We start from the raw sequence: 21,816 nt of genomic DNA on the forward strand, positions 1-21,816 counted from the left end.
AGACGGCCCTTAGCAAAGGGCCCCAGACCCCGTACTCCCGGAGCACCCCCCACAGGGTGCTGCGAGGGACACGGTTGAATGCCTTCTCCAGATCCACGAAACACATGTGGACTGGTTGGGCAAACTCCCATGAACCCTCCGCCACCCTGAAGAGGGTAAAGTGCTAGTCCAGTGTTCCATGGCCAGGACAAAAACCACATTGTTCCTCCTGAATCCGAGGTTCAACTATCGGTCGAATTCTCCTCTCCAGTACCCTGGCATAAACTTTCCTGGGGAGGCTGAGGAGTATGATCCCCCTATAGTTGGAACACACCCTCCGGTCCCCCTTCTTAAAAAGAGGGACCACCACCCCGGTCTGCCAGTCCAGAGGCACTGTCCCCGACTGCCATGCGACATTGCAGAGGAGTGTCAACCAAGACAGCCCCACAACATCCAGAGACTTAAGGTACTCAGGGCGGATCTCATCCACTCCCGGTGCCTTGCCTTTTGGACCATTGTATTGAAAATTGGTTCACTACTCAAAGCTTCATTCATTGAGCACGTGGGTGACATCTGCTGGCACAGTGGTTGTTGTACAGCCTTGCATAGGTGCCGCCGAAGCACCGTGCGTGTTCACTGAGTTTTGTTGTAATGTGGAAATTACTTAAATAAAGCTGAAATTAGCTTCATTTTACATATGTCTGTTTTTCTTCCTTGCCTTATAAAGTATGTGAAATTAAATGTTGACCACCTAAGTAATCCTCCTTCCAAGAATTCATAAGAATATGAAATGGATTTATAATTATTCATCCCAAATTACACACTGGACTGAGCCAGTATTTACAGGGTTCAATGAGGCTGTGGTTGTAATCAATGTTATGACAATATTATATACTATATAATACGTGTAACGCATTTTCATTCAAAAATAATAGTATGTCCACAGTGAATGGTTTTAGACCAGGGGTGTCAAACTCAATTGCACAGAGGGCCAAAACTCAAAGCACACTTTAGGTCACGGGCCGAACAAGATAAAAATTTATTGAACAGACTAAAACTAAACATTTTTTGAACATAAATATGAATCAAAACAGACAGGATAAACTTGAACATAAAATTAGCAACCGTATTTCTACTAACTTACATTTGCAAGCACTTGCTTTTTGTCTGGACACTTTCATCATGCAGCTCTTCAGAAACTCTCCCTTGGTAAATGGCCAGGCTGATTTGGCTATCTCCTCTGCCACAATAAGACTTGCTTTCACAGCAGCTTCACTGTGTGATTTCGCATTGCTGAAAACGTCCGCTGTGATGTCAGATTCCTCTTCAACTTCTTTATCTTCTATAGCTTCTGCTCCGCATTCACGTTTTTCAGCTTGTCCTGATGTTTTGTCTCATAGTGCCATCTTAGGTTATATTCCTTAATTACAGCCACATTAGCTCAACAAGAAAGGCACACAGGTTTATATCAGTAAACTTATACTCAGCCTCCCACCGGTTTTGAAAGGCTCTGTTTTCAGAATCAACTTTTCTCTTGGCCATTGTTAGGGGCTAGCTTTGACTTGAAATTAGGGTTGTATATATCAACAAACACTTGATTGATCTGACGTAATTGACACGGGAATGATCACAGGTAGCCTATCGTTCGGTAAGGCAGCTGTTGGCACTGCATTATGGGATTTGTAGTCTGTGTGTTATCGGCACTTCATATCGCCAGGCCATTAAAAAAAAAAAGGATAAAATGATCTCGTGGGCCGGATGTAATTGTATGCCGGGCTGGATGTGGCCCGCGGGCCTTGATTTTGACACATGTACTAGATCATACATAGAAACCAAGTGTGGGTGCATATCTCGCTTTTTTGAGATGACTTCCCCAGCTTTGGAGAAGACCCTTTCACATGGCACAGAAGATACTGGTGTCACCAAGAACTGTTTGGCCAGGTTGAACAGCTGTGGGTACAGGGATTTCTGCATTGTCCAGTAACTTAAGGGGTCCTGTGATCTGTCCAGAGGAGGAGCAGACATATATCGCTGAATCTCCACAATGGCATCTGCAGCAGCGTTCTGAGATTTTCTGGCATCTTCATCAAGAAGCTTCCACAGGTCAATGCCTGAAAATAAAACATTACAGGACATTTATAAAGCATCTAATTACATACACATAAATATATAAATACAAATGTGATTAATGGTGCAGCAGGTTCTGGCTGTGCCGGTGTTGATGATGTTGATGGTACGTCGTTTTGAGGTGCATGTCGGATTAAGGTAGCACACTCTGACTTAAAGTGGCGCACGGCTGCATCACCGTTTGCTGGATTGTGAAAACCAAGTCTTTTAAACCTTGGATCCAGTAGAGTTGCAAGAGAACTAATGCTCATGGTCTCTGCTCCAGACAGTTTTTCAGTGAGTGAGTATCTGGCTGAGATTTAGTCCCAGTTGTTGTGCCATGTCATTTGTGGTCTGATGTACCATTTCCCACCTCCATTATTAGTTTCTTGACATGGCATCCCATTTGCACCTTCCTTTGCTGTGGTGCTTGTTTTAAAAATATGTGACAATCTTTCTTGTTCTTAATCTGATGTCATCAAGGCCAGGAGTAGCATCCATAGATTTTCTGACAATAAGATTCATGGCATGTGCAAGGCAGACAGCATGCCTAACTTGCAGAATGTTTGCAGTAGCAATCATATTTGGAGCTGCATTAGTCACCAAGCATCTCACCTTGTTTTGTATTACCTATTCTTCCATTAGCTCCTGAACAATGCCGGCAATATTCTCTATTGTGTGACACTTTGGAAAAGGGCGTACCCTCAAAAGGGTGGTGGAGAGTGTACCCTCGTTTATATAATGGCATGTGACAACAAGATATGTATCCATATTCACTGAGGTACACATGTCTGCCGTGAGGATGATGCTGTCAGCACTCAACAGTTCTGCCTTGGCCTTCTCCTTTTCTTCCACATACCGCTTCCCCACCATGGCTTTAACAGCCAGTCTAGAGGGGAGAATGTACGTAGGATCAAATTTAGCCACAAATGCATGGAAACCAGGATCAGACACCACAGTGAAAGGCTGCAAGTCTTTCACTATGAAGTCCACAAGTGCCTCATTAAGTTCTTGCTTCCTGACCCCTAAAACGGTAATCACAATAATAATTTGATTAACTTAGCTTTCCATAGACATGTAGTAGGCTGACAGGGAAAAGATGTGTTATAAGTATAAACCGTGTTTAGCTTGTGTGACAGAGCGGCTCTGTCACTGACTGCATCCACACATCTCCGCTGCGTCAGGCAGCGCACGCACACACACACACACACACACTACACTCACTTACCCGATGGACACGTCATCCCGGTAGCATTAACAGTTTGAATGTTTTTCATGTTTGGCTCGGTAATACCTCTGCATTGATGACGTATTGTAGTTATACATCAGCTGCTGAGGACAGCGCAAACACTGCACCTATGAAATCACAGTGAGATCTGTGTGATTTATTCTTTGGGTTTATTCGGAGGGGACCCTAAACTTGGACATCCATTGTATGAACAACAAACTTGACAATAAGGCTTACATCTTGGAAATACAATTTACCTTATTCGGTGGCACCAATTCAAAATGTTCCCACACTTGTGACAGTTTCCTTGATGGCTTCATGGCGAGACAATCCAAAATGTGTTGACAAGAGGTAGGACAGAGCGCCGTTTCATCCATCTTAAATACATCTGTATCGCGCCAATGTTTCAAAGCTCCACCTATCGAACCAAACCAGTCAGCTGATTCAATCTGAATGAAGCAGAAGTGGTTCGAACGTCATCAGTCACGTGGTTTTTCCTGATTTGAAGCAAGCTCCGGCACAGTGCTTCAGAAAAATATCCTTCCAAGTTTGAAGCAAGCTTCGGAGCCTCGGTATCAGAGGGAACATCACTACTGCTCAGAGACTTTACAACACCAGCAACTCACCTGAGAACTCTGTTAAAACACTGTTTACTCACTGCTCGATTATAGACTCGCATGCTCCGGCAGCCTATTTAAGAACTCGATTATTGCACTGTTTCGCGCTGCAAGGCTCGCTGCTTGCAGCCAGCCTACACCTCTCCTCCAGGGTTGTTTGGCACTCTGAATGGGGTGGAGGATAGCTGGCAGTGGCCCTTCAGCTTCACCCCTCCACGCCTCCAGGCGCCTCTCTCACGTGCCTGGACAACCTGTCAATAAGCAGCATGGTCCCAGGTCCAGCCTCCTCTTTCACTCTCCACCCTGCCAAAGTAATATCCATTTCAGTACTGGGAAGGGGGGCTATTCAGTTATCTACGCCTGACCTGCTGCCTTCTTCTGCCCATCAGGTGTGCCCCGTTCCTTGAGTCCTCCTGCTTCCCCATCCTGGTTCAGCTGCCCCTCCCGCGTTTCTCCTTGGTCTTCGAGATGTCCTGGTTCGCCACTCCGCTGATCGTCCGCTGGCCCTCCAGTTACCCGCCAACGCTTCCTGAACTCACAGCGAGCTCTTCTAGTTTTTTTTTTCCCGTCTTGTATTATTCCTAGAGACCTCCCTGACACCTAATAAACTTCTTTCATTGCAACTAACCAGCTCTTAGAGTCCAACTAACCCACCTTTTGGCTACAGCAAGCCTAATTATAAAGGTACAAATTATAAAGGAAATAGAGACAAAGCTGAGACTTTTTAGTTGGTTGTGTTGACTTTTTGAACTGCTTTTAGTTTCAGAAGAATTTTGTTGAAAGAACTGCTCCATTTAAACTCAAGTGGCAGAAATATGGGGTTTCTCAATTACCTGCATTGTTTAGAGTGTTACACAGGGGTGGCTGTGGCTCATGAGGTAGGGCAGTCGTCTCCTGACCAGCAAGTTGGTGGTTTGACTCCCGGTCTCCCCGCATGCCTAAGTGTCCCTGAGCAAGACACTGAACCCCGAATTGCTCCTGGTGGCTTGACTAGCGCCGGTGCATGGCAGCTTGTCGTCATCAGTGTGTGAATGTTGTGTGTGAATGGTGTATCATCTCTGTAAAGCGCTTTGGCCAGTGCAACACACTGTGAGAAAGCGCTATATAAAATACAGTCCATTTACATCTCTTTTCATTGGTACATAGACTTTGACATACATACATAGACATAGACATTGCTTACCTATCTATGGAGGAGAAATTCAAATTAATTAATGCTGATACAGTTTGTTGTGCTGTCCACTTCCCACACAACAGCAGCAAGAGGTGTGTGTGTTCACAAACTATCCTCTTGTTTTTAGGAATAATAATCAGACTATTTGGAGTAATGATGGGTGCAAAGCTAAACTAGAGTTATCCAAGACTAAACATTATATGGCTGGAAATTAGCATGCCATGGGCACTTTAAAGATTTTATCTGCATGTAACTGCAAAATGCAGAGAGAAGTGGCGCACAAATTAAATGCAGAAGTATCACATTTAATTACTTAATGTCACAACATGTCCACTGCTTTGATATGGCACAGTTTGTTAAATGTGTAAATAGTAATCCTTTGTGCAACTGTGTGCTCATAACATCCAACAGAGTAAAAGGAATTCCAGTACACAAAGGTTTTGTGGAGATCATCTTCAATTATTAGTAACTGTTTAGATTATTAACATATGTATGCTCAAATTCCTATTACTTCATATAATCTCTGCATATAGGTAGACTAAGCAAAGTACAAGAATATCCTGCAAACTGGTATCGCAGTTAGTTTTATTGTTATTTTCATAGCTTTGCCTCAATTATATCAAGTGTGATTTTCTCCACATTTAGTTTTTTTGCACAACATTAGAGCACTTAATCTTCTCCTACAAATAGTTATGTATCACACTTCAGCAATTAAGTACAACTGTCTACAATTTGAAGATTTACCAGTTGTATATGTCCTTTTGATCAGAATCAATCATTTTCTTCTCAAACTGTCTTACAGTTCACATCATCACAACAGTTTATGCAGTTATGAATTCCACATCAATACAGTTGTATCAGAGAGTATTCCTGCTCCTTCCATATTCCAAGTGCCTTATTATTTCAGTTTCAATAAAAATTTACAGCAGTAAAATGTGCATAAAATGTAGGGGTGGAAATCATAATAAGCGTTAGATCCTTTGTTTTTATGTCATGTTGGAAGCCAGTACATTTTTCAAAAATCTTAAAAAACACTACTCCTAATTAGATTTTCCACCTCAACAACCCTATATAATCTTTTAAATTGTCTCTTGCAAGAAATCTCAGTGACTGTGTGGTTGTAAAAACATAGTTCCTCATTGTCTACCCTTAATATGAGGCACTAACAATCCACAAATTATTTACTCCTGACTGAAACGGTACCCTTTGATTAAGAATGGTTTGGGACAGGCGAAAGGGTCCCGTCGATTGCTCAATATCATCTGCATCTTTAAACTAATGTATTATTATAATCGCTCCAAATTCAGTGAGTTGCTTCCTGCTCCAAGACCCTTTAAACCTGTGAAGTCATCTTGATTACATTTGCTGCATTTCCACTATCAGAACCTAACAAGAGGTATAAGCTGTACTACTGTACCTCCTGAAGGTTGCTGAAAATTAGCTCCCAGAATAAAGCAGGCATGCTGTAGTGGAAACAAATGCAGAACCTGTGGCGAGCGTTACTCAGCCAGACACGTTTCAGTAGGCTGCTATAATGGAAAAACATACTTTACATAAAGGATTAACCTGCTCCTGAGCAGGTATGAGATTACCGACATGCTGCCATGACAACAAGACAGAAATAAACATATCAATTCTGTCTCTGGTAAAACACACCAAAAAAAGTTGGGACGGCTGCATTTCAGGGCCAGTAATGATGTAAAACAATGAAATGACAATGGGCCGAAGACCGCCAGTTTGCCAACAAATGTGTGAAAAAATTACTGAAATATTTAAAAACAATGTTCCTCAAAGAAAGATAGGAAGGAATTTGAAAATGTCACCCTCTAAGGTGCAGAACATGATTAAAAGACTCAAGGACTCTGGAGGGATTTCAGTGGACAAGGACCAAGTCTAAGCTGGATGACCATGTCCGATGTCCGATCCCTCAGACAGCACTGCACCAAGAATGGTCACTCTTCTATAAGCGATATAACCACATGGGCTCAAGATTACTTTGGCTCACCTGTGTCAGACACTACAATACACAGTTAGATACATAAATGCCTATTAAACCTGTGCTGTGCCAAAGGGAAGCCCTATGTCAACAATGTCCAGAAGTCGACTGGGTCCCAAGAAGGTATCTGGGATGGACCATCACACAGGGGAAATAGTGTACAGTGATGAGACCAATCAGTATTTCAGGTCTTTTTTGGAAGGAATGGACGCCATGTGCTCTGGACCAAAGACAAAAATGACTATCCAGACTGTTATTAGCAACAAGTCCAAAAGCCAGGGTCTGTCAAGGTCTGGGGTTGTGTAAGTATCCTAGGCAAAGGTAACTTACACTTCTGTGATGGCACCATTAATACTGAAAAATACACAGAGACTTTGGAGCAACATATGCTGACTTCAAGACATCTTCTCCAGGGACACCCAGGCATATTTCAACAAGACAATGCAAAACCTCATACTACACCCATTACCAAGGCCTGGATGTGGAGGTGTGCAAGTCCTCCATGGAGGGCAGGCTGGCACCAATGATCCTTTCTGCAGTCCTGACTGTCTGCTGGAGTCTGTTCCTGTCCTGTTTAGTTGCTGAAGCACACCAGACAGTAATGGATGAGCAAAGAACAGACTCAATGACTCTTCCATAGAACTTCCCGAGCTGAGGTAGGAAGTACATCCTCTGTTGTGCCTTCTTGGTGATGGTGCTGATGTAGGACGACCAGTTCACATGGTGTCCTCCGAGGCAGACATGTTTGCGCATTCCACTATCGAATGCCGGCTTTTTCTTCATTTCCTTCTTTTCTGTGTGTTTTTTACTCTTTCTGCAGTGCACAAATGTCATGCACTGCTAACATACAACAGACAGGCATTGCTGGATATCACCAACTGACACAGCCACTGGGAATTTACCGGTTTCATACCACCGGAGCAACAACTCATTGTTTGCTCCCGCAACAACCACCACCATCACCCACAGGAAACCCCCGAAGGACCAGGCACGAGCAAGCAGGCTGAAATCAGGAGAGCGACCCGGAGACGGAGATGCAAACGGGGCAAGAGAGGAGGGCTCCATGCTAGGCTAAAAGCTCGCGCTACACTACCACCACTACCCAGCCTCTTCCTAGCTAATGTACAGTGTCTGGAAATCAAACTGAACGCGCTAAGAGCTAGGATTACAACTCAACGGGAAATAAGAGAATGCTGTGCTCTAATTCTCACCAAGACTTGGCTTTCTGACAAAGTCCCAGATTCCGCGATTCAGCTACAGACCTACTCTGTACATCAGGGAGACCGCACTGCTGCTTCGGGGAAGAAAAAAGGAGGCGGTGTGTGTGTGTGTGTGTGTGTGTGTGTGTGTGTGTGTTTATCAATAACCCGTATTGTGGAGATGTATGGACTGTTTATGAGCACTGCTCACCAGATGTGGAGTTTTTATTGCTGAAATGCCAGCCCTATTATCTAGCAAAAGAGCATAGTGCTGTGTTTCTGGCTGCTGTGTATGTTAGCCCAAGTTTTAGAATATAAACACTCACAAAGTGGCACTATTGTTATATTAGGTTGGTTTACATCCACCAGTTTTTACACAATTTTAATTTGATCACTGCAGGCGACTTTAACCAGTGCGATTTACGGACTATACTTCCCAAATATTACCAACATGTGAACATTCCCACCCAGGGCAAGAACACACTGGATCATGTTTACATGAACATACGTGGTGCATAGAGGGCTGCATCCCGCCCCCACCTCGAATGCTCGGACCACATTTCTCTGTTCCTGTATCCAGCTTATAGACAAAGACTGAAACAAACAAATTAAACTCTGGACCTTCTAATAGGCAGGCCCCAGACTGTCAGGATTGGCAATAGGACTTCAGCCAGCATTATTACGAACATCAGCACCCCGCAGGGATGTGTCCTCAGTCCCATCTGATACACCCTGTTCACCCACGACTGTGTGACCTCCCACAGGGATAACATCATCCTAAAGGCCACGGACAATACTGCAGTGATAGGTCGCATCACTGGTGGGGACGAAGCAGCCTACAGGAGGGAGGTGGCCGGTCTGGTGTTATGGTGCAAGGACAATAACCTCAGCCTCAACACAGACAATACGAAGGAGATGATAGCGGACATGAGGAAGGAGAGGAGATCACATCAGGCACTGTTCATCTGGGGGCTCGAAGAGGAGAGGGTGAGCAGCTTCAAATACCTGGGCGTCCACATCAGTGAGGACCTCACCTGGACACATAACACCACACAGCTGGTCAAGAATGCCCAACGGCGGCTGTACTTCCTGAGGAGGCTGAGGAGGTTTGGCATGTCGCCTAGGATCCTTTGCAGCTTCTACAGCTGCATTGTTGAGAGCATCTTGACCAGCCGCATCACTGTCTGATATGGTGGCACTACTGCCATGGACCGCAAGTGCCTGCAGAGAGCGGTAAAGACTGCGGAGAAGATCACCAGGACTCCACTGCCCTCTATGCAGAGCATTTGCCACTGCAGGGTGCGTAGGAAAGCTGTCTCCATCCTCAAGGACCCCACCCACCCCCCAGCATGGACTGTTCACACCTCTACCCTATGGTCGGAGGCTCAGAAGTGTGGAATGCAGGACCTCTAGACTGGAAAAACTCTTTCTTTCCCTCTGCCATCAAACTCCTACATAGCTAACTCAGGATCTACCTCATGTAATTCCATCTGTACTGTTTACATACTCATTTTGCACACTCACTGCTGAGTATTTGCACTCCGACCTGCCCAGGGTGTACCCTGCCTCTCACCCAGTGTCAGCTGGGATTGGCTCCTGACCCCTGTGACCCTCATCAGGATGGGCGGTATAGATAAAGGATGGATGATTGGAATTGATATAACTAAATTCTTGTTGATTCAGAGGGAGTGCAGGTCTCTTTTGGTGGCGCTCTGTCACCAACCCTAGTTCCTGTCGTCTGAGGTTGTCCACTGTCCAGGCGAGACACAGCACATCTCAAGCCCAAGAAGAGGGCAGAAAATGAGTGCCAGCCAGCAGCTTGTGAGAAGTGCCAGTACGCCAAAGAATAAAATGCAGAAGTACTGGTACTTGTGTGTACGGACCCACTTCAAGCACTGAGATTAACGGAAACACACACTGCAAATCTCCAGTGCTGAGAGTGCTGTAATAAAGACCTCCTTATCGGCTCTAGACTTAATAATTAAAACCCCCCATCAGTTTAAAAATACAAACTTATAGCCTCCTGTTTTTTTGTCCAGAAATAGCAACATCTCAACATGCTGTGGGGTTCGTCTGTTTCCTGTGATAGTCGTGGTGGAGAATACGATGGTACTGAAGTCCCAACACAGCAATGCAAAATTAACACCTCACCAGTGGCCAGCCTGAGGAGGCCTGTACTCGGAAGAAGCGTGTCTGATTAGCATTCCAGCCCATGAGTTCGTATGTAGGCCCTATAGCCTATTTTTCTGAATCCATCCATCCATTTTCTACCACTTATCCAGGGTCTCCAGTGTGTTCTATGTCTGTCTCGGGGTTTCCTGCCAGATGGATGTGCCCGGAAGACCTCCAAAGGGAGGCGCCTTGGAGGCATCCTTGATAAGATGCCCAAACCACCTCAGCTGGCTCCTTATGATGTGAAGGAGCAACGGCTCTATACAGAGTCCTTTCTGGATGTCTGAGCTCCACACCCTATTACCAAGAGTAAGTCCAGCCACCCTACGAAGGAAATTAATCTCAGCTGCTTGTATTCACAATCTTATTTTTCAGCAAGCTCTTTAAAAAATGTTTCAGTCATTTAGCTGATAATATTAATTGGATGAAATTCTTACTGTTTGTTAAATGTTAAACAGTTAAAGGTGTACATCCTTACTTTCAAGAGCTCCTTCTGTTATCTTCCTGCTTTTCAACTGTCATCTTTATTCTTCTCTTTCAATTCTGAGCTTTTAAAAACTATCTCAAATTGTTTCTCACTTTCCCTCTTGTCAATTTTTGCCTTCTTTTCCTTTTGTAATTTTCTTTCAGTCAACTGTTTTAGCTTGGCTCAAACTTTTATATAATAAGATAATCACCTTTATTGGCCAAGTATGTCACACAGAAGGAATTTGTTTCCGGTACAGAACCGATGGCAGCCATCTGCGGCGCCACTTCAACCTATGGCTCCAACCATCGGGGGCAACTGGGGGTTCAGTGTCTTGCCCAAGGACACTTCAACACGTGGACTGCCGGCACCGAGATTCGAACCTTACAATATCATTCCATACCAACTTTATTTATGAAGCACTAAAACAACCAAGGTGGACCAAAGTGCTGTACATTGCAATAAACAATATATATTAAAAACAACCCACAAGCACAAACAAAATCAACACCAATATAAAAACATGAATCAATAAAAATAAATAAAATCAACACCAATGTAAAGTATCAAAACGGCAACGAAAATAAATGAGACTTAAAAACAGAGAGAAGAAGCTTGTCTGATGGGCAGCAGTAAATCGTTCGAAAGTTTGGGACCAGCGACTGCAAAGGCCCGGTCGCCTCTAAGCTTGCACTTAGTTCTAGGCATGCTCAAAAGAAGCTGATTGGCTGACCTCAGAGAACATGTGGGTGTATGCCAGTGAAGCAAATTGAATAAGTAGGGTGGTGCAGAAAATAAAATTTTATAATGGATCCTAAAATAAACAGGTAACCAGTGCAGGGAAGCTAAAACTGCAGAGATGTGCTCATATTTTCTTGTACCTGTTAAAAGGTCTGCTGTAGCATTTTGGACCATCTGGAGGCGAGTGATGAAAAACTCACCAATCCCCAGATACAATGTGTTGCAGTAATCGGGTCGGGAGGTGATAAAAGCATGAACAAGTGTCTCAAAGTGATGCCTAGAGACCACTGATATTACTTTGGCCAACTGTCTTAATTGAAAAAAAACTATATTTAACAGCTGCAGCTGAACCTTCAACCTTCTGGTTGGGAGACGACTGCTCCACCCACCGCACCATCTTTAAATGCATGAACATTTCAACATTCAGCAACTTCTCAGCGATAATTGTCATTTTTGGCAGTGTCAGCTCTGCCAACAAAATGTCTCCAGAAATTACCTTTTCTAGTTTACTCATAATTCTTTTACATTTAAGAATTGTCTGTATGTGCTTTATGCCACTTCCTTCAAGTTACAGATCTGGACTGTCAGACAGAAAGTGGGAGATTCCAAAGTTACAAACTACAAAGAGCATTTTCAGGTAATAGTTTTCAATACCCTAATCAACACTATTCTTAACATTTCTATGTTGCGACAATCTGAATGAGATTAGTGTACAGTCTCAGTGTGAGACAGTGTACAATCTGCCGCTCAGGATGCTGGATTTGATTGTAAGGAGCTTCCTTGTCTTGAAGTCAGCAGCCTCTACCTCATCCTTTGGCCAGTTTATTATGCCAGTGGGGTACCTGATGGCCGGCAGGGTGTAGGTGTTAATCACCTGGACTTTGTCCTTTCCATTCAGCTGACTTCTCACGACTTGCCTTACTCTCTGCAGGTACTTGGTAGTTGCTACTTTCCTTGCGGCCTCTTCATGGTTCCCATTTGCGTGCGGGATCCCAAGGTACTTGTAGCTGCCCTCAACATCTGCTATGTTGCCTTCTGGTAGTACAATCCCCTCAGTTCTGACTACCTTCCCTCTCCTTGTTACCATTCAACCACACTTATCCTGTCCGAATCCCTGCAGATCCTAGAGGTCTCGTTCACTCCTGGCATACAGCTTGATGTCAGCTTGATTTTGTACAGTTCCAAGCATTCCAGGATCTGGTAAGCTTGGTACCCAATCTCCGATTGTGGGGGTGATGATGATGATATCTCCCCCCTGCCCTTGCGTCCTGGCTCCCCCTTGCTGGAGCATTCGTGTTGTACCATAGGTTCCTCCTCCTCCGTATGTAACCCCTCTCACTAAGGTCACTTGTATAGTAGCATTCCAATTTACCGTGCCCGGACCAGGGTTCGAACCCCCGACCCTCCGTACCAAAGTCAATAGTGTTTTATATACACACTGAACAAAATTATAAATGCAACACTTTTGTGTTTGCCCCCATTTTTCATGAGCTGAACTCAAAGATCTACAACTTGTTCTATGTACACAAAAAAGCCTATTTCTCTCTATTCTTCACAAATCTGTCTAAATCTGTGTTAGTGAGCACTTCTCCTCTGCCGAGATAATCCATCCACCTCACAGGTGTGGCACATCAAGATGCTGATTAGACAGCATGATTATTGCACAGGTGTGTCTTAAGTTGGTCACAATAAAAGGTGCACTCCAAAATGCAGTTTTATCACACAGCACAATGCCACAGATGTCACAAGTTTTGAGAATGAGCATGCAGTTGGCATGCTGACTGCAGGAATGTCCACCAGAGCTGTTGCCTGTGAATTGAATGTTCATTTCTCTACCATAAGCCATCTCCAAAGGCGTTTCAAAGAATTTGGCAGTACATCCAACCGGCCTCACAACCGCAGACCACGTGTAACCACACCAGCCCAGGACCTCCACATCCAGCATCTTCACCTCCAAGATCGTCTGAGACCAGCCACCCGGACAGCTGCTGCAACAGTCAGTTTGCATAACCAAAGAATTTCTGCACAAACTGTCAGAAACAATCTCAGGGACGCTCATCTGCATGCTCATCATCCTCACCGGGGTCGCGACCTGACTGCAGTTCGTCATCGTAACCGACTTGAGTGGGCAAATGCTCACATTGTATGGCATCTGGCACTTTGGAGAGGTGTTCTCTTCACGGATGAATCCTGGTTTTCACTGTACAGGGCAGATGGCAGACAGCGTGTATAGCGTCGTGGGTGAGCGGTTTGCTGATGTCAACGTGGATCGAGTGGCCCATGGTGGCAGTGGGGTTATGGTATGGGCAGGCAGATCTTGAGGCTCATTGTTGTGCCATTCATCTATCACCATCACCTCATGTTGCAGCATGATAATGCACGGCCCCCTGTTGCAAGGATCTGTATGCAATTCCTAGAAGCTAAAAACATCCCAGTTCTTGCATGGCCAGCATACTCACCACACGTCACCGACTGAGCATGTTTGGGATGCTCTGGATCGGTGTATACGACAGCGTGTTCCAGTTCCTGCCAATATCCAGAAACTTCGCACAGCCATTGAAGAGGAGTGGACCAACATTCCACAGGCCACAATCAACAACCTGATCAACTCTATGCGAAGGAGATGTGTTGCACTGCATGAGGCAAATGCTGGTCACACCAGATACTGACTGGTTCTTACAGCCCTTGGTATTTCTCGAGCTTCTCGTGTTCCTTCTTCTCACTCATTTCAATGAACATTCCTTTGTTGTCTGCATTGTTTGCCTGTTTATACTGCTTTTTCTGCATTGTTTGCACTGTTTGTTGATGTTAATACTGCTGTTTTGTTATATCCCACAGCCTTATGCGGTTTACTGTTTTGCACATTGAGAGCCGATGTACCCGAGTCGAATTCCTTGTGTGTCCATCACATATGGCCAATAAAGTGGTTTATCGCACCTGAGTTCAATTTCTCTAGCCACACCCAGGCCTGATTACTGCCACACCTGTTCGCAATCAAGAAATCACTTAAATAGGACCTGCCTGACAAAGTGAAGTAGACCAAAAGATCCTCAAAAGCTAGACATCATGCCGAGATCCAAAGAAATTCAAAACCAAATGAGAAAGAGAATAATTGAGCTCTATCAGTTTGGAAAAGGTTATAAAGCCATTTCTAAAGCTTTGGGACTGCAGCGAACCACAGTGAGAGCCATTATCCACAAATGGCGAAAACATGGAACAGTGGAGAACCTTCCCAGGAGTGGCCGGCCGACCAAAATTACCCCAAGAGCGCAGCGACAACTCATCCAAGAGGTCACAAAAGACCCCACAACAACATCCAAAGAACTGCAGGCCTCACTTGCCTCAGTTAAGGTGAGTGTTCATGACTCCACCATAAGAAAGAGACTGGGCAAAAATGGTTTGCATGGCAGAGTTCCGAGACGAAAACCACTGCTGAGCCAAAACAACATAAAGGGTCGTCTCAGTTTTGCCAGAAAACATCTTGATGATCCCCAAGGCTTTTGGGATAATACTCTGTGGACAGACGAGACAAAAGTTGAACTTTTTGGAAGGTGTGTGTCCCATTATGTGTGGCGTATATGTAACACCGCATTTCAGAAAAAGAACATCATACCAACAGTAAAATATGGTGGTGGTAATGGGCTGGTCTGGGGCTGTTTTGCTGCTTCAGGCCCTGGAAGACATGCTGTGATAAGTGGAACCATGAATTCTGCTGTGTACCACAATATCCTGAAGGAGAATGTCCGGCCATCCGTTTGTGACCTCAAGCTGAAGCGAACTTGGGTTCTGCAGCAGGACAATGATCCAAAGCACACCAGCAAGTCCACTTCTGAATGGCTAAAGAAAACCAAAATGAAGACTTTGGAGTGGCCTAGTCAAAGTCCTGACCTGAATCCAATTGAGATGCTGTGGCATGACCTTAAAAAGGCGGTTCATGCCCGAAAACCCTCCAATGTGGCTGACTTACAACAATTCTGCCAAGATGAGTGGGCCAAAATTCCTCCACAGCGCTGTGGAAGACTCATGGCAAGTTATCGAAAACGCTTGATTGCAGTTGTTGCTGCTAAGGGTGGCCCAACCAGTTATTAGGTTTAGGGGGCAAACACTTATTCACACAGGGCTTTGTAGTTTTGGATTTTGTTTTCCCTTAATAATAAAAACCTTCATTTAAAAACTGCATGATGTGTTTACTTGTGTTATCTTTGACTAATATTTAAATTAGTTTGATGATCTGAAACATTACAGTGTGACAAACATGCAAAAAGATAAGAAATCAGTAAGGGGGCAAATACTTTTTCACACCACTGTATATATACTGAGTTTCCTTGTTATTTTGACCAGTTAGCTTTTCACAATGTCACAAGAACTAGCATGAACTACACTGCTCAAAAAACGTTAGGGAACACTAAAATCACATCAGATCATGGTCAAAGAAAAGTAAAAACTTCACAGGCTCATACAAGTTGTGTGAATTTCATCATGGCAACTCATAATGTGACTCAGAAGTGTGTTTGGCCCCTGCATCCCTATATGCACTCCAGACAACATCTGGGTACCCTCCTGATGAGTTACCAGATGGTGTCCTGAGGGATCTTCTCCCAGACATGGATCAGGGAAACAATGAGCTGGACAGTCTGAGGTGATACTTGGTGGTGTCAGTTGCACCAATACGCAATGTCCCATAGGTGCTCAATTGGATTTAGGTCAGGAGAAAATGATGCCATTCAATGGCATCAATGCCTTCATCATCCAGGAACTCTCTACACACTCTGGCCACATGAGGCCGTGTATTGTCCTGCACCAGGAGGAACCCAGGGCCCACTGCACCAGCATAAGGTCTGACAGTCGCTTTGTGTATTTCTTTGTGGTAGCTCATAGCGGTCAGGGCAGGGTTGGCTATGGCATGGAGGTCTGTGTGGCCCTCCAAGAATATGCCTCCTCAGACCCTCACTGACCCACCACCAAACCCTCACTGAACCACCACCAAACCGGTCATGTTCAATGATGTTACAGGCAGCACAACGTTCACCACAGTGTCTCCAGATTCTTTCACGCCTGTTGCATGTGCTCAGTGTGAACCTGCTCTCTGAAGAGAATGGGGTGCCAGTGGCAGACCTGCCAACTCTGGTGTTCTCTGACGTTAGAGACTTGACTGGACTGAGGTGTTTAAGTTGGGTTTCACTAGGGTATGTGAGAAAGACTCTGTTAAGGTTAATTGAGGAGTTGTTAGTTTTGTAATACGAAAATTATTTTAGATTTAATTTTAGCTGTAGGAAGAGGTCGGTGTCTAATTACAACCGTTTAGAGGCGTTAAAGTCTCAGGCAAACATGGTCATATTTTGATTTTCCCTATTCTGAGCTCCGAAGTTCCATAGTTTAAAAACCATGGAAGGGGGGCCTGTAGTGGTTAAAAATAAATCAGATTCCAGAAGAACTATGCCATAGAACAGTATGTACCTCATATATAGACATTATTTGTACTTATTTCATTATTTGTACTTATTTGAGCTGAGTGGTTATGGGTTCATTAAGTACATGTGAGTTGGACAGTGTAAGTGGTCAGGAACAAGATGTTTCCTGTTTTTGAAGTCCATCTCAGGGTGTTGTCTCCCAAAACTGGAGACAGGAAGCTAGGTTCAGAAATAGATGCAACAGCATAAGGGAGGCTGCTGATAAAAAGGAGTGAGCCTGAGAGGGAAAGGAAGAAGGACCATGCTACCGTGAGCAGTGTACCACCAGCCCGGCCTCGGAGGGCTGGTGGGAGACGATGACTGACTGGGACTGACACCAAATGACCTGACTGACTGGTGCTCTGACAATCTTCTTAGGCTTTGTTTATTCCATTGCAAGAGAGGAGTCTCTGTGTTCTGATCTCTGCTCTCTGTTCCCTAACTACAGGATTATCTGTTTAATTACTACTCTATTTGGAATAATTGTAATATTAAATGATCCTTTAAATTGTAATGGTTTGTCTGAATTAATTTAGTTGGTATCTCACTCTTGCCACGACACCAGTCGAGCTGCATGGTGCTGGGCTGTCAGCACAGGTCACACTACAGGACGTCGGGCCCTCATGCCAACCTCATTGAGCCTGTTTCTGACAGTTTGGTTGGAAACATGCACACCAGTAGCTGCTGGAGATCATTTTGTAGGGCTCTCACAGTGCTCCTCCTATTCCTCTGTGCACAAAGGAGCAGATACCGGTCCTGCTGCTGGGTTGTTGCCCTTCTACTGCTCTGTCCAGCTCTCCTAGTGTAATGGTTGGTCTCCTGATATCTCCTCCATGCTCCTGAGTCTGTGCTGGGAGACACAGCAAACCTTGCAACTGCACACACAGATGTGCTATCTTGGGGTAAATGGAATACCTGTGCAACCTGACTGTGACTGGGCTGCAGGTACTGCCTTATGCTACCAGTAGTGACAAGGACACAAGCAAAACAAAACTTGAGAAGAATCAGTCAGAAAGGATAAGGAGCGAGCATTTTTTTGTGGACACCACATGCAAAACCATTCCCTTTTAGGGGGTTGTCTTGCTTTTGGCTCTCCATTGTACCTGTTGTCACTTTAATTTGCACCAAAGCAGGAGAAATTGATTCACAATCTCTTGTGCTTCCTAAATGGACAGACTAATATCCCTGAAGTTTATAACTTTTGAGCAGTTTATTTTATTGGTCTGCTGTTGACTGAAAATAAACCTTGCACCAGCTGAAGATTATTCCTGCATACCTATTAGGTTACTGTTATTTGGTTCCAATTAGCTGCTATCTAAGAAATTACTGGGCCCGAGTATAGACCTGTAAAATGTTGTGTTACGCCTTCATCAGTGCTTGATACTACTTCTGATCATGCTTTGATTGAGAATGCAGCTTCACAAATTGTGTTTCAATAATTATTTTTGCATAATTTTAATGATAACTAGGCTTAGACAACAGATATTTTTAACAATGAGTACACGTTAGTGAAACATGTTTAGAACCCAATTTGCTGGGTTATGCACAAACAAACGTGGCATCTCTATGCCCCACCGTCAGCAGGGAAATAACCTGTAATTACTTCTGATGGGTAGTTAAGGTGCTTTTCATCCAAACCTCCCCGCTTCAAATACAATTAGAAGTCACACCATCAAAAGACATAAGATCCCACCTGGTTATCCGTCAAGTGTAGTACTGTCTTCTTATAGGATATGATGTCAAAGTCCAGAGCCTTCCACACAGAGTGACCCAGCAAATCTCCCACCTTCTTCTTCTTTGTGATGGCAACCAAGTACATGCCTAGTACAAAAGGGTTGTTGGATACAATACAATAACCATCAATTCTCCAATAGCTGATAGTTACCTTGTTTCTAGTGCTATCTGAAACATAATTTTCCTGTAGGCTATTATGTACTGAACTTAGCTTTTTTCTTTTTTTTTCTTTTTTTTTTTTTAATTGAACTTACCTGCCACCAAACGTATAGTCCCCATGAGTCCACATATTTGCCTGGTCTCAGCTGATACAGGTATGTCCCTCCTCACTGAGAACCACAGTAGGGGCACCATAATGATTAATGACAGCGTGTTCAGAAGACAAATAGTTGTACAATCATCAGAGCTACAGCTGCAACAAAGTCATTATTACTAATGTCAAATCAAATCAAATTTATTTATATAGCACTTTAAAAACATCCAGCTGACCAAAGTACTTTATATAGGCAGAACAAAATCACAATAAATAAGTAAAATAGAATAAATAAAATAGAATAAATAAGATCAGTGCAAAAATAAAATAGCCCAATAACACAGACACACAGATGACATACATTCAATAACTTCAAATTAAAAGGAATGCATCAGGCCCTACTGTGTATTAAAAGCCGAGGCAAATAAATATGTATTAAGCAATGATTTAAAAGTAATGAGGTCAGTAGCTGATCTAACATTAAAAGGTAGACTATTCCACAATTTAGGGGCTGTAGCTGATCTAACATTAAAAGGTAGACTATTCCACAATTTAGGGGCTGCAACAGTAAAAACAACGGTCACCCCAGCATTTATATCTGGCCATAGGCACCTCTAAAAGAAACTGGCTTGAAGATCTGAGGGACCTTATAGGTTTGTGCCAATACACTAACTCAGTGAGGTAAGATGGTGCCAAACGGTTAAGAGCCTTAAAACCAAAAATTAACAGCTTAAAATCAATGTTAAAATGGACTGGAAGCCAGTACCGGGGTCATATGCTCAAATTTTCTAGTATTTTTTAAAAGACGAGCAGCAGCGTTTTGAACCATCTGAAGACGAGAGAGGTAGGACTGGTTAACACCACAGTATAGAGCAGGGGTGGGCAAACTTTTTGACTCACGGGCAACAATGGGTTCTAAAATTTGACAGAGGGGCCTGGCCAGGAACAAAAGAATGGAGTGTTTGTGTGAACTATTATAAGCGACATATAAAAGCCATTACATAAAAGGTTTTGGCCTTTAACAGGTAGCAAAGCATGAATATGCAAAGCTTATTGTACAAATTATTCTCCAAATGCATTTTTTTCATAACACGGTAGAAAAATAAACTTTCAGTTTCAGTGGGAACAGTGTTGTTGGTCTCCCTTTTTAGCCAGTGCATCAAAGTCTGGAGTTAGTTTTGCTGTGGCTATTCTCAGGATAGATCTGAGTTGTTGGTCAGTCAACACGGATCTGTGACTGGCTTTGTTGATGTTCATGACACTGAACGTCTGCTCACACGCATAGGTCGAGCCAAACAATGCCAGCATCTTCTGTGACGTCCTCAGAAAGTTTGGAAACATGGCTTCGTTAAGTGAAGCACATAAGTTATTCAGTTTAAAAGAGCTGAACTTCTCCTTTAAAACAGAGTCAGACTGAAGATCAATTAGTTCCAATTGCAGCTCCGGTGGTGCTGTTTCAGGGTCTTATGACAGGGGACAGGACACCAGCTGAAGTGACTTGTCAATTTTTTCAAAATCAGAGAACTGACGGCAGAATTCTCCATGCACGTCGTCCAGTGATTTCCTGTATTTCTTCGCATTTTGGGTGGCCTCTTTCTGCATGGCTAGTGTGGGAAAATGAGCGAAAGATTTGTTTGAAATTTGTCTGGAGAATAAAGTCAGCTTGGATTTGAAGGCTCACTTAATTGTGTACATATTGTGCACTAACTGATCTTTCCTATGTAGCTTCACATTCAGTTCATTCATGTGTAAAAAAATGTCAACAGCAAACGCAAAGTCACAAAAAAGCTGTGTGTGTTCAGAATCAGAATCAGCTTTATTGGCCAGGTGTGACGGACACATGAGGAATTTGACTCAGGTACATCGGCTCTCAATGTGCAAAACAGTAAACCAGCATAAAGCTGTGGGATACAACAAAATAGCAGTATTAACATCAACAAACAGTGCAAACAATGCAGAAAAAGCAGTATAAACAAACAACGCAGACAACAAAGGAATGTTCACTGAAATGAGATACATAGGAATAAAACAGAATACTTAAGAACTAGAGACCTGTAAAAGTTTCTATAATCTGTATGAGGTATATTTACAGATATTACACTGAGGGTTATTGTCCAATCATACTGTCATGGGTTAGGTGATCATCAGAGCGACAGCCTGGGGGAAGAAACTGTCCCTGTGCCTGGTTGTCTTGGCGCACAGTGACCTGTAACACCGTTTACAGGGGAGGAGTTCAAACAGATTGTGTCCGGGGTGTGAGGGGTCTGCAGTGATCCTCTCCACCCTCCTTTTGACCTGTGCAGTGTACAGGTCCTCCATGGAGGGCAGGCTCACACCAATGACCTTTTCTGCAGTCCTGACTGTCCGCTGAAGTCTGTACTTGTCCTTTTTGGTTGCTGAGCCAAACCAGACAGTGATGGAGGTGCAGAAGACAGACTCGATGATTCCTCTGTAGAACTGTATTAGCAGTTCCAGTGCTGCCAAGTATGGTGAGTGGGGGCAAGGTGGGAGGGCTCTTCCTGAAGTCCACTGTCATCTCCACTGTTCTGAGCATGTTCAGCTCCAGGTTGTTGCGGCTACACCACAGGACCAGCTGCTCAACCTCCCGTCTGTAGGTTGACTCGTCATCGTCTCGGATGAGACCAATGACCATTGTCCATCCATCCATCCATTTTCCTCCGCTTCTCCAAAACCGGGGCGT

General features: G+C 43.9%; 1 protein-coding gene across 1 annotated transcript in view; it reads right to left on the reverse strand.

Moving 5' to 3' along the window:
* The window catches only part of sacm1lb (SAC1 like phosphatidylinositide phosphatase b), a 92,446-nt gene that overhangs the window by 62,089 nt on the left and 8,541 nt on the right, over positions 1 to 21,816 (reverse strand). Inside the window, exons 3-4 of the mRNA XM_020620660.1 lie at positions 19,117 to 19,191; positions 18,822 to 18,949 (exon numbers count right to left, since the gene is read on the reverse strand). Of these exons, the coding sequence (XP_020476316.1) occupies positions 18,822 to 18,949; positions 19,117 to 19,191 (203 nt within the window). The remainder of the gene's footprint in view (positions 1 to 18,821; positions 18,950 to 19,116; positions 19,192 to 21,816) is intronic.

The sequence above is a fragment of the Monopterus albus genome, unplaced genomic scaffold (genome assembly GCF_001952655.1).
Source record: "Monopterus albus unplaced genomic scaffold, M_albus_1.0 scaffold245.1, whole genome shotgun sequence".
In the NCBI taxonomy this organism is placed as follows: domain Eukaryota; kingdom Metazoa; phylum Chordata; class Actinopteri; order Synbranchiformes; family Synbranchidae; genus Monopterus; species Monopterus albus.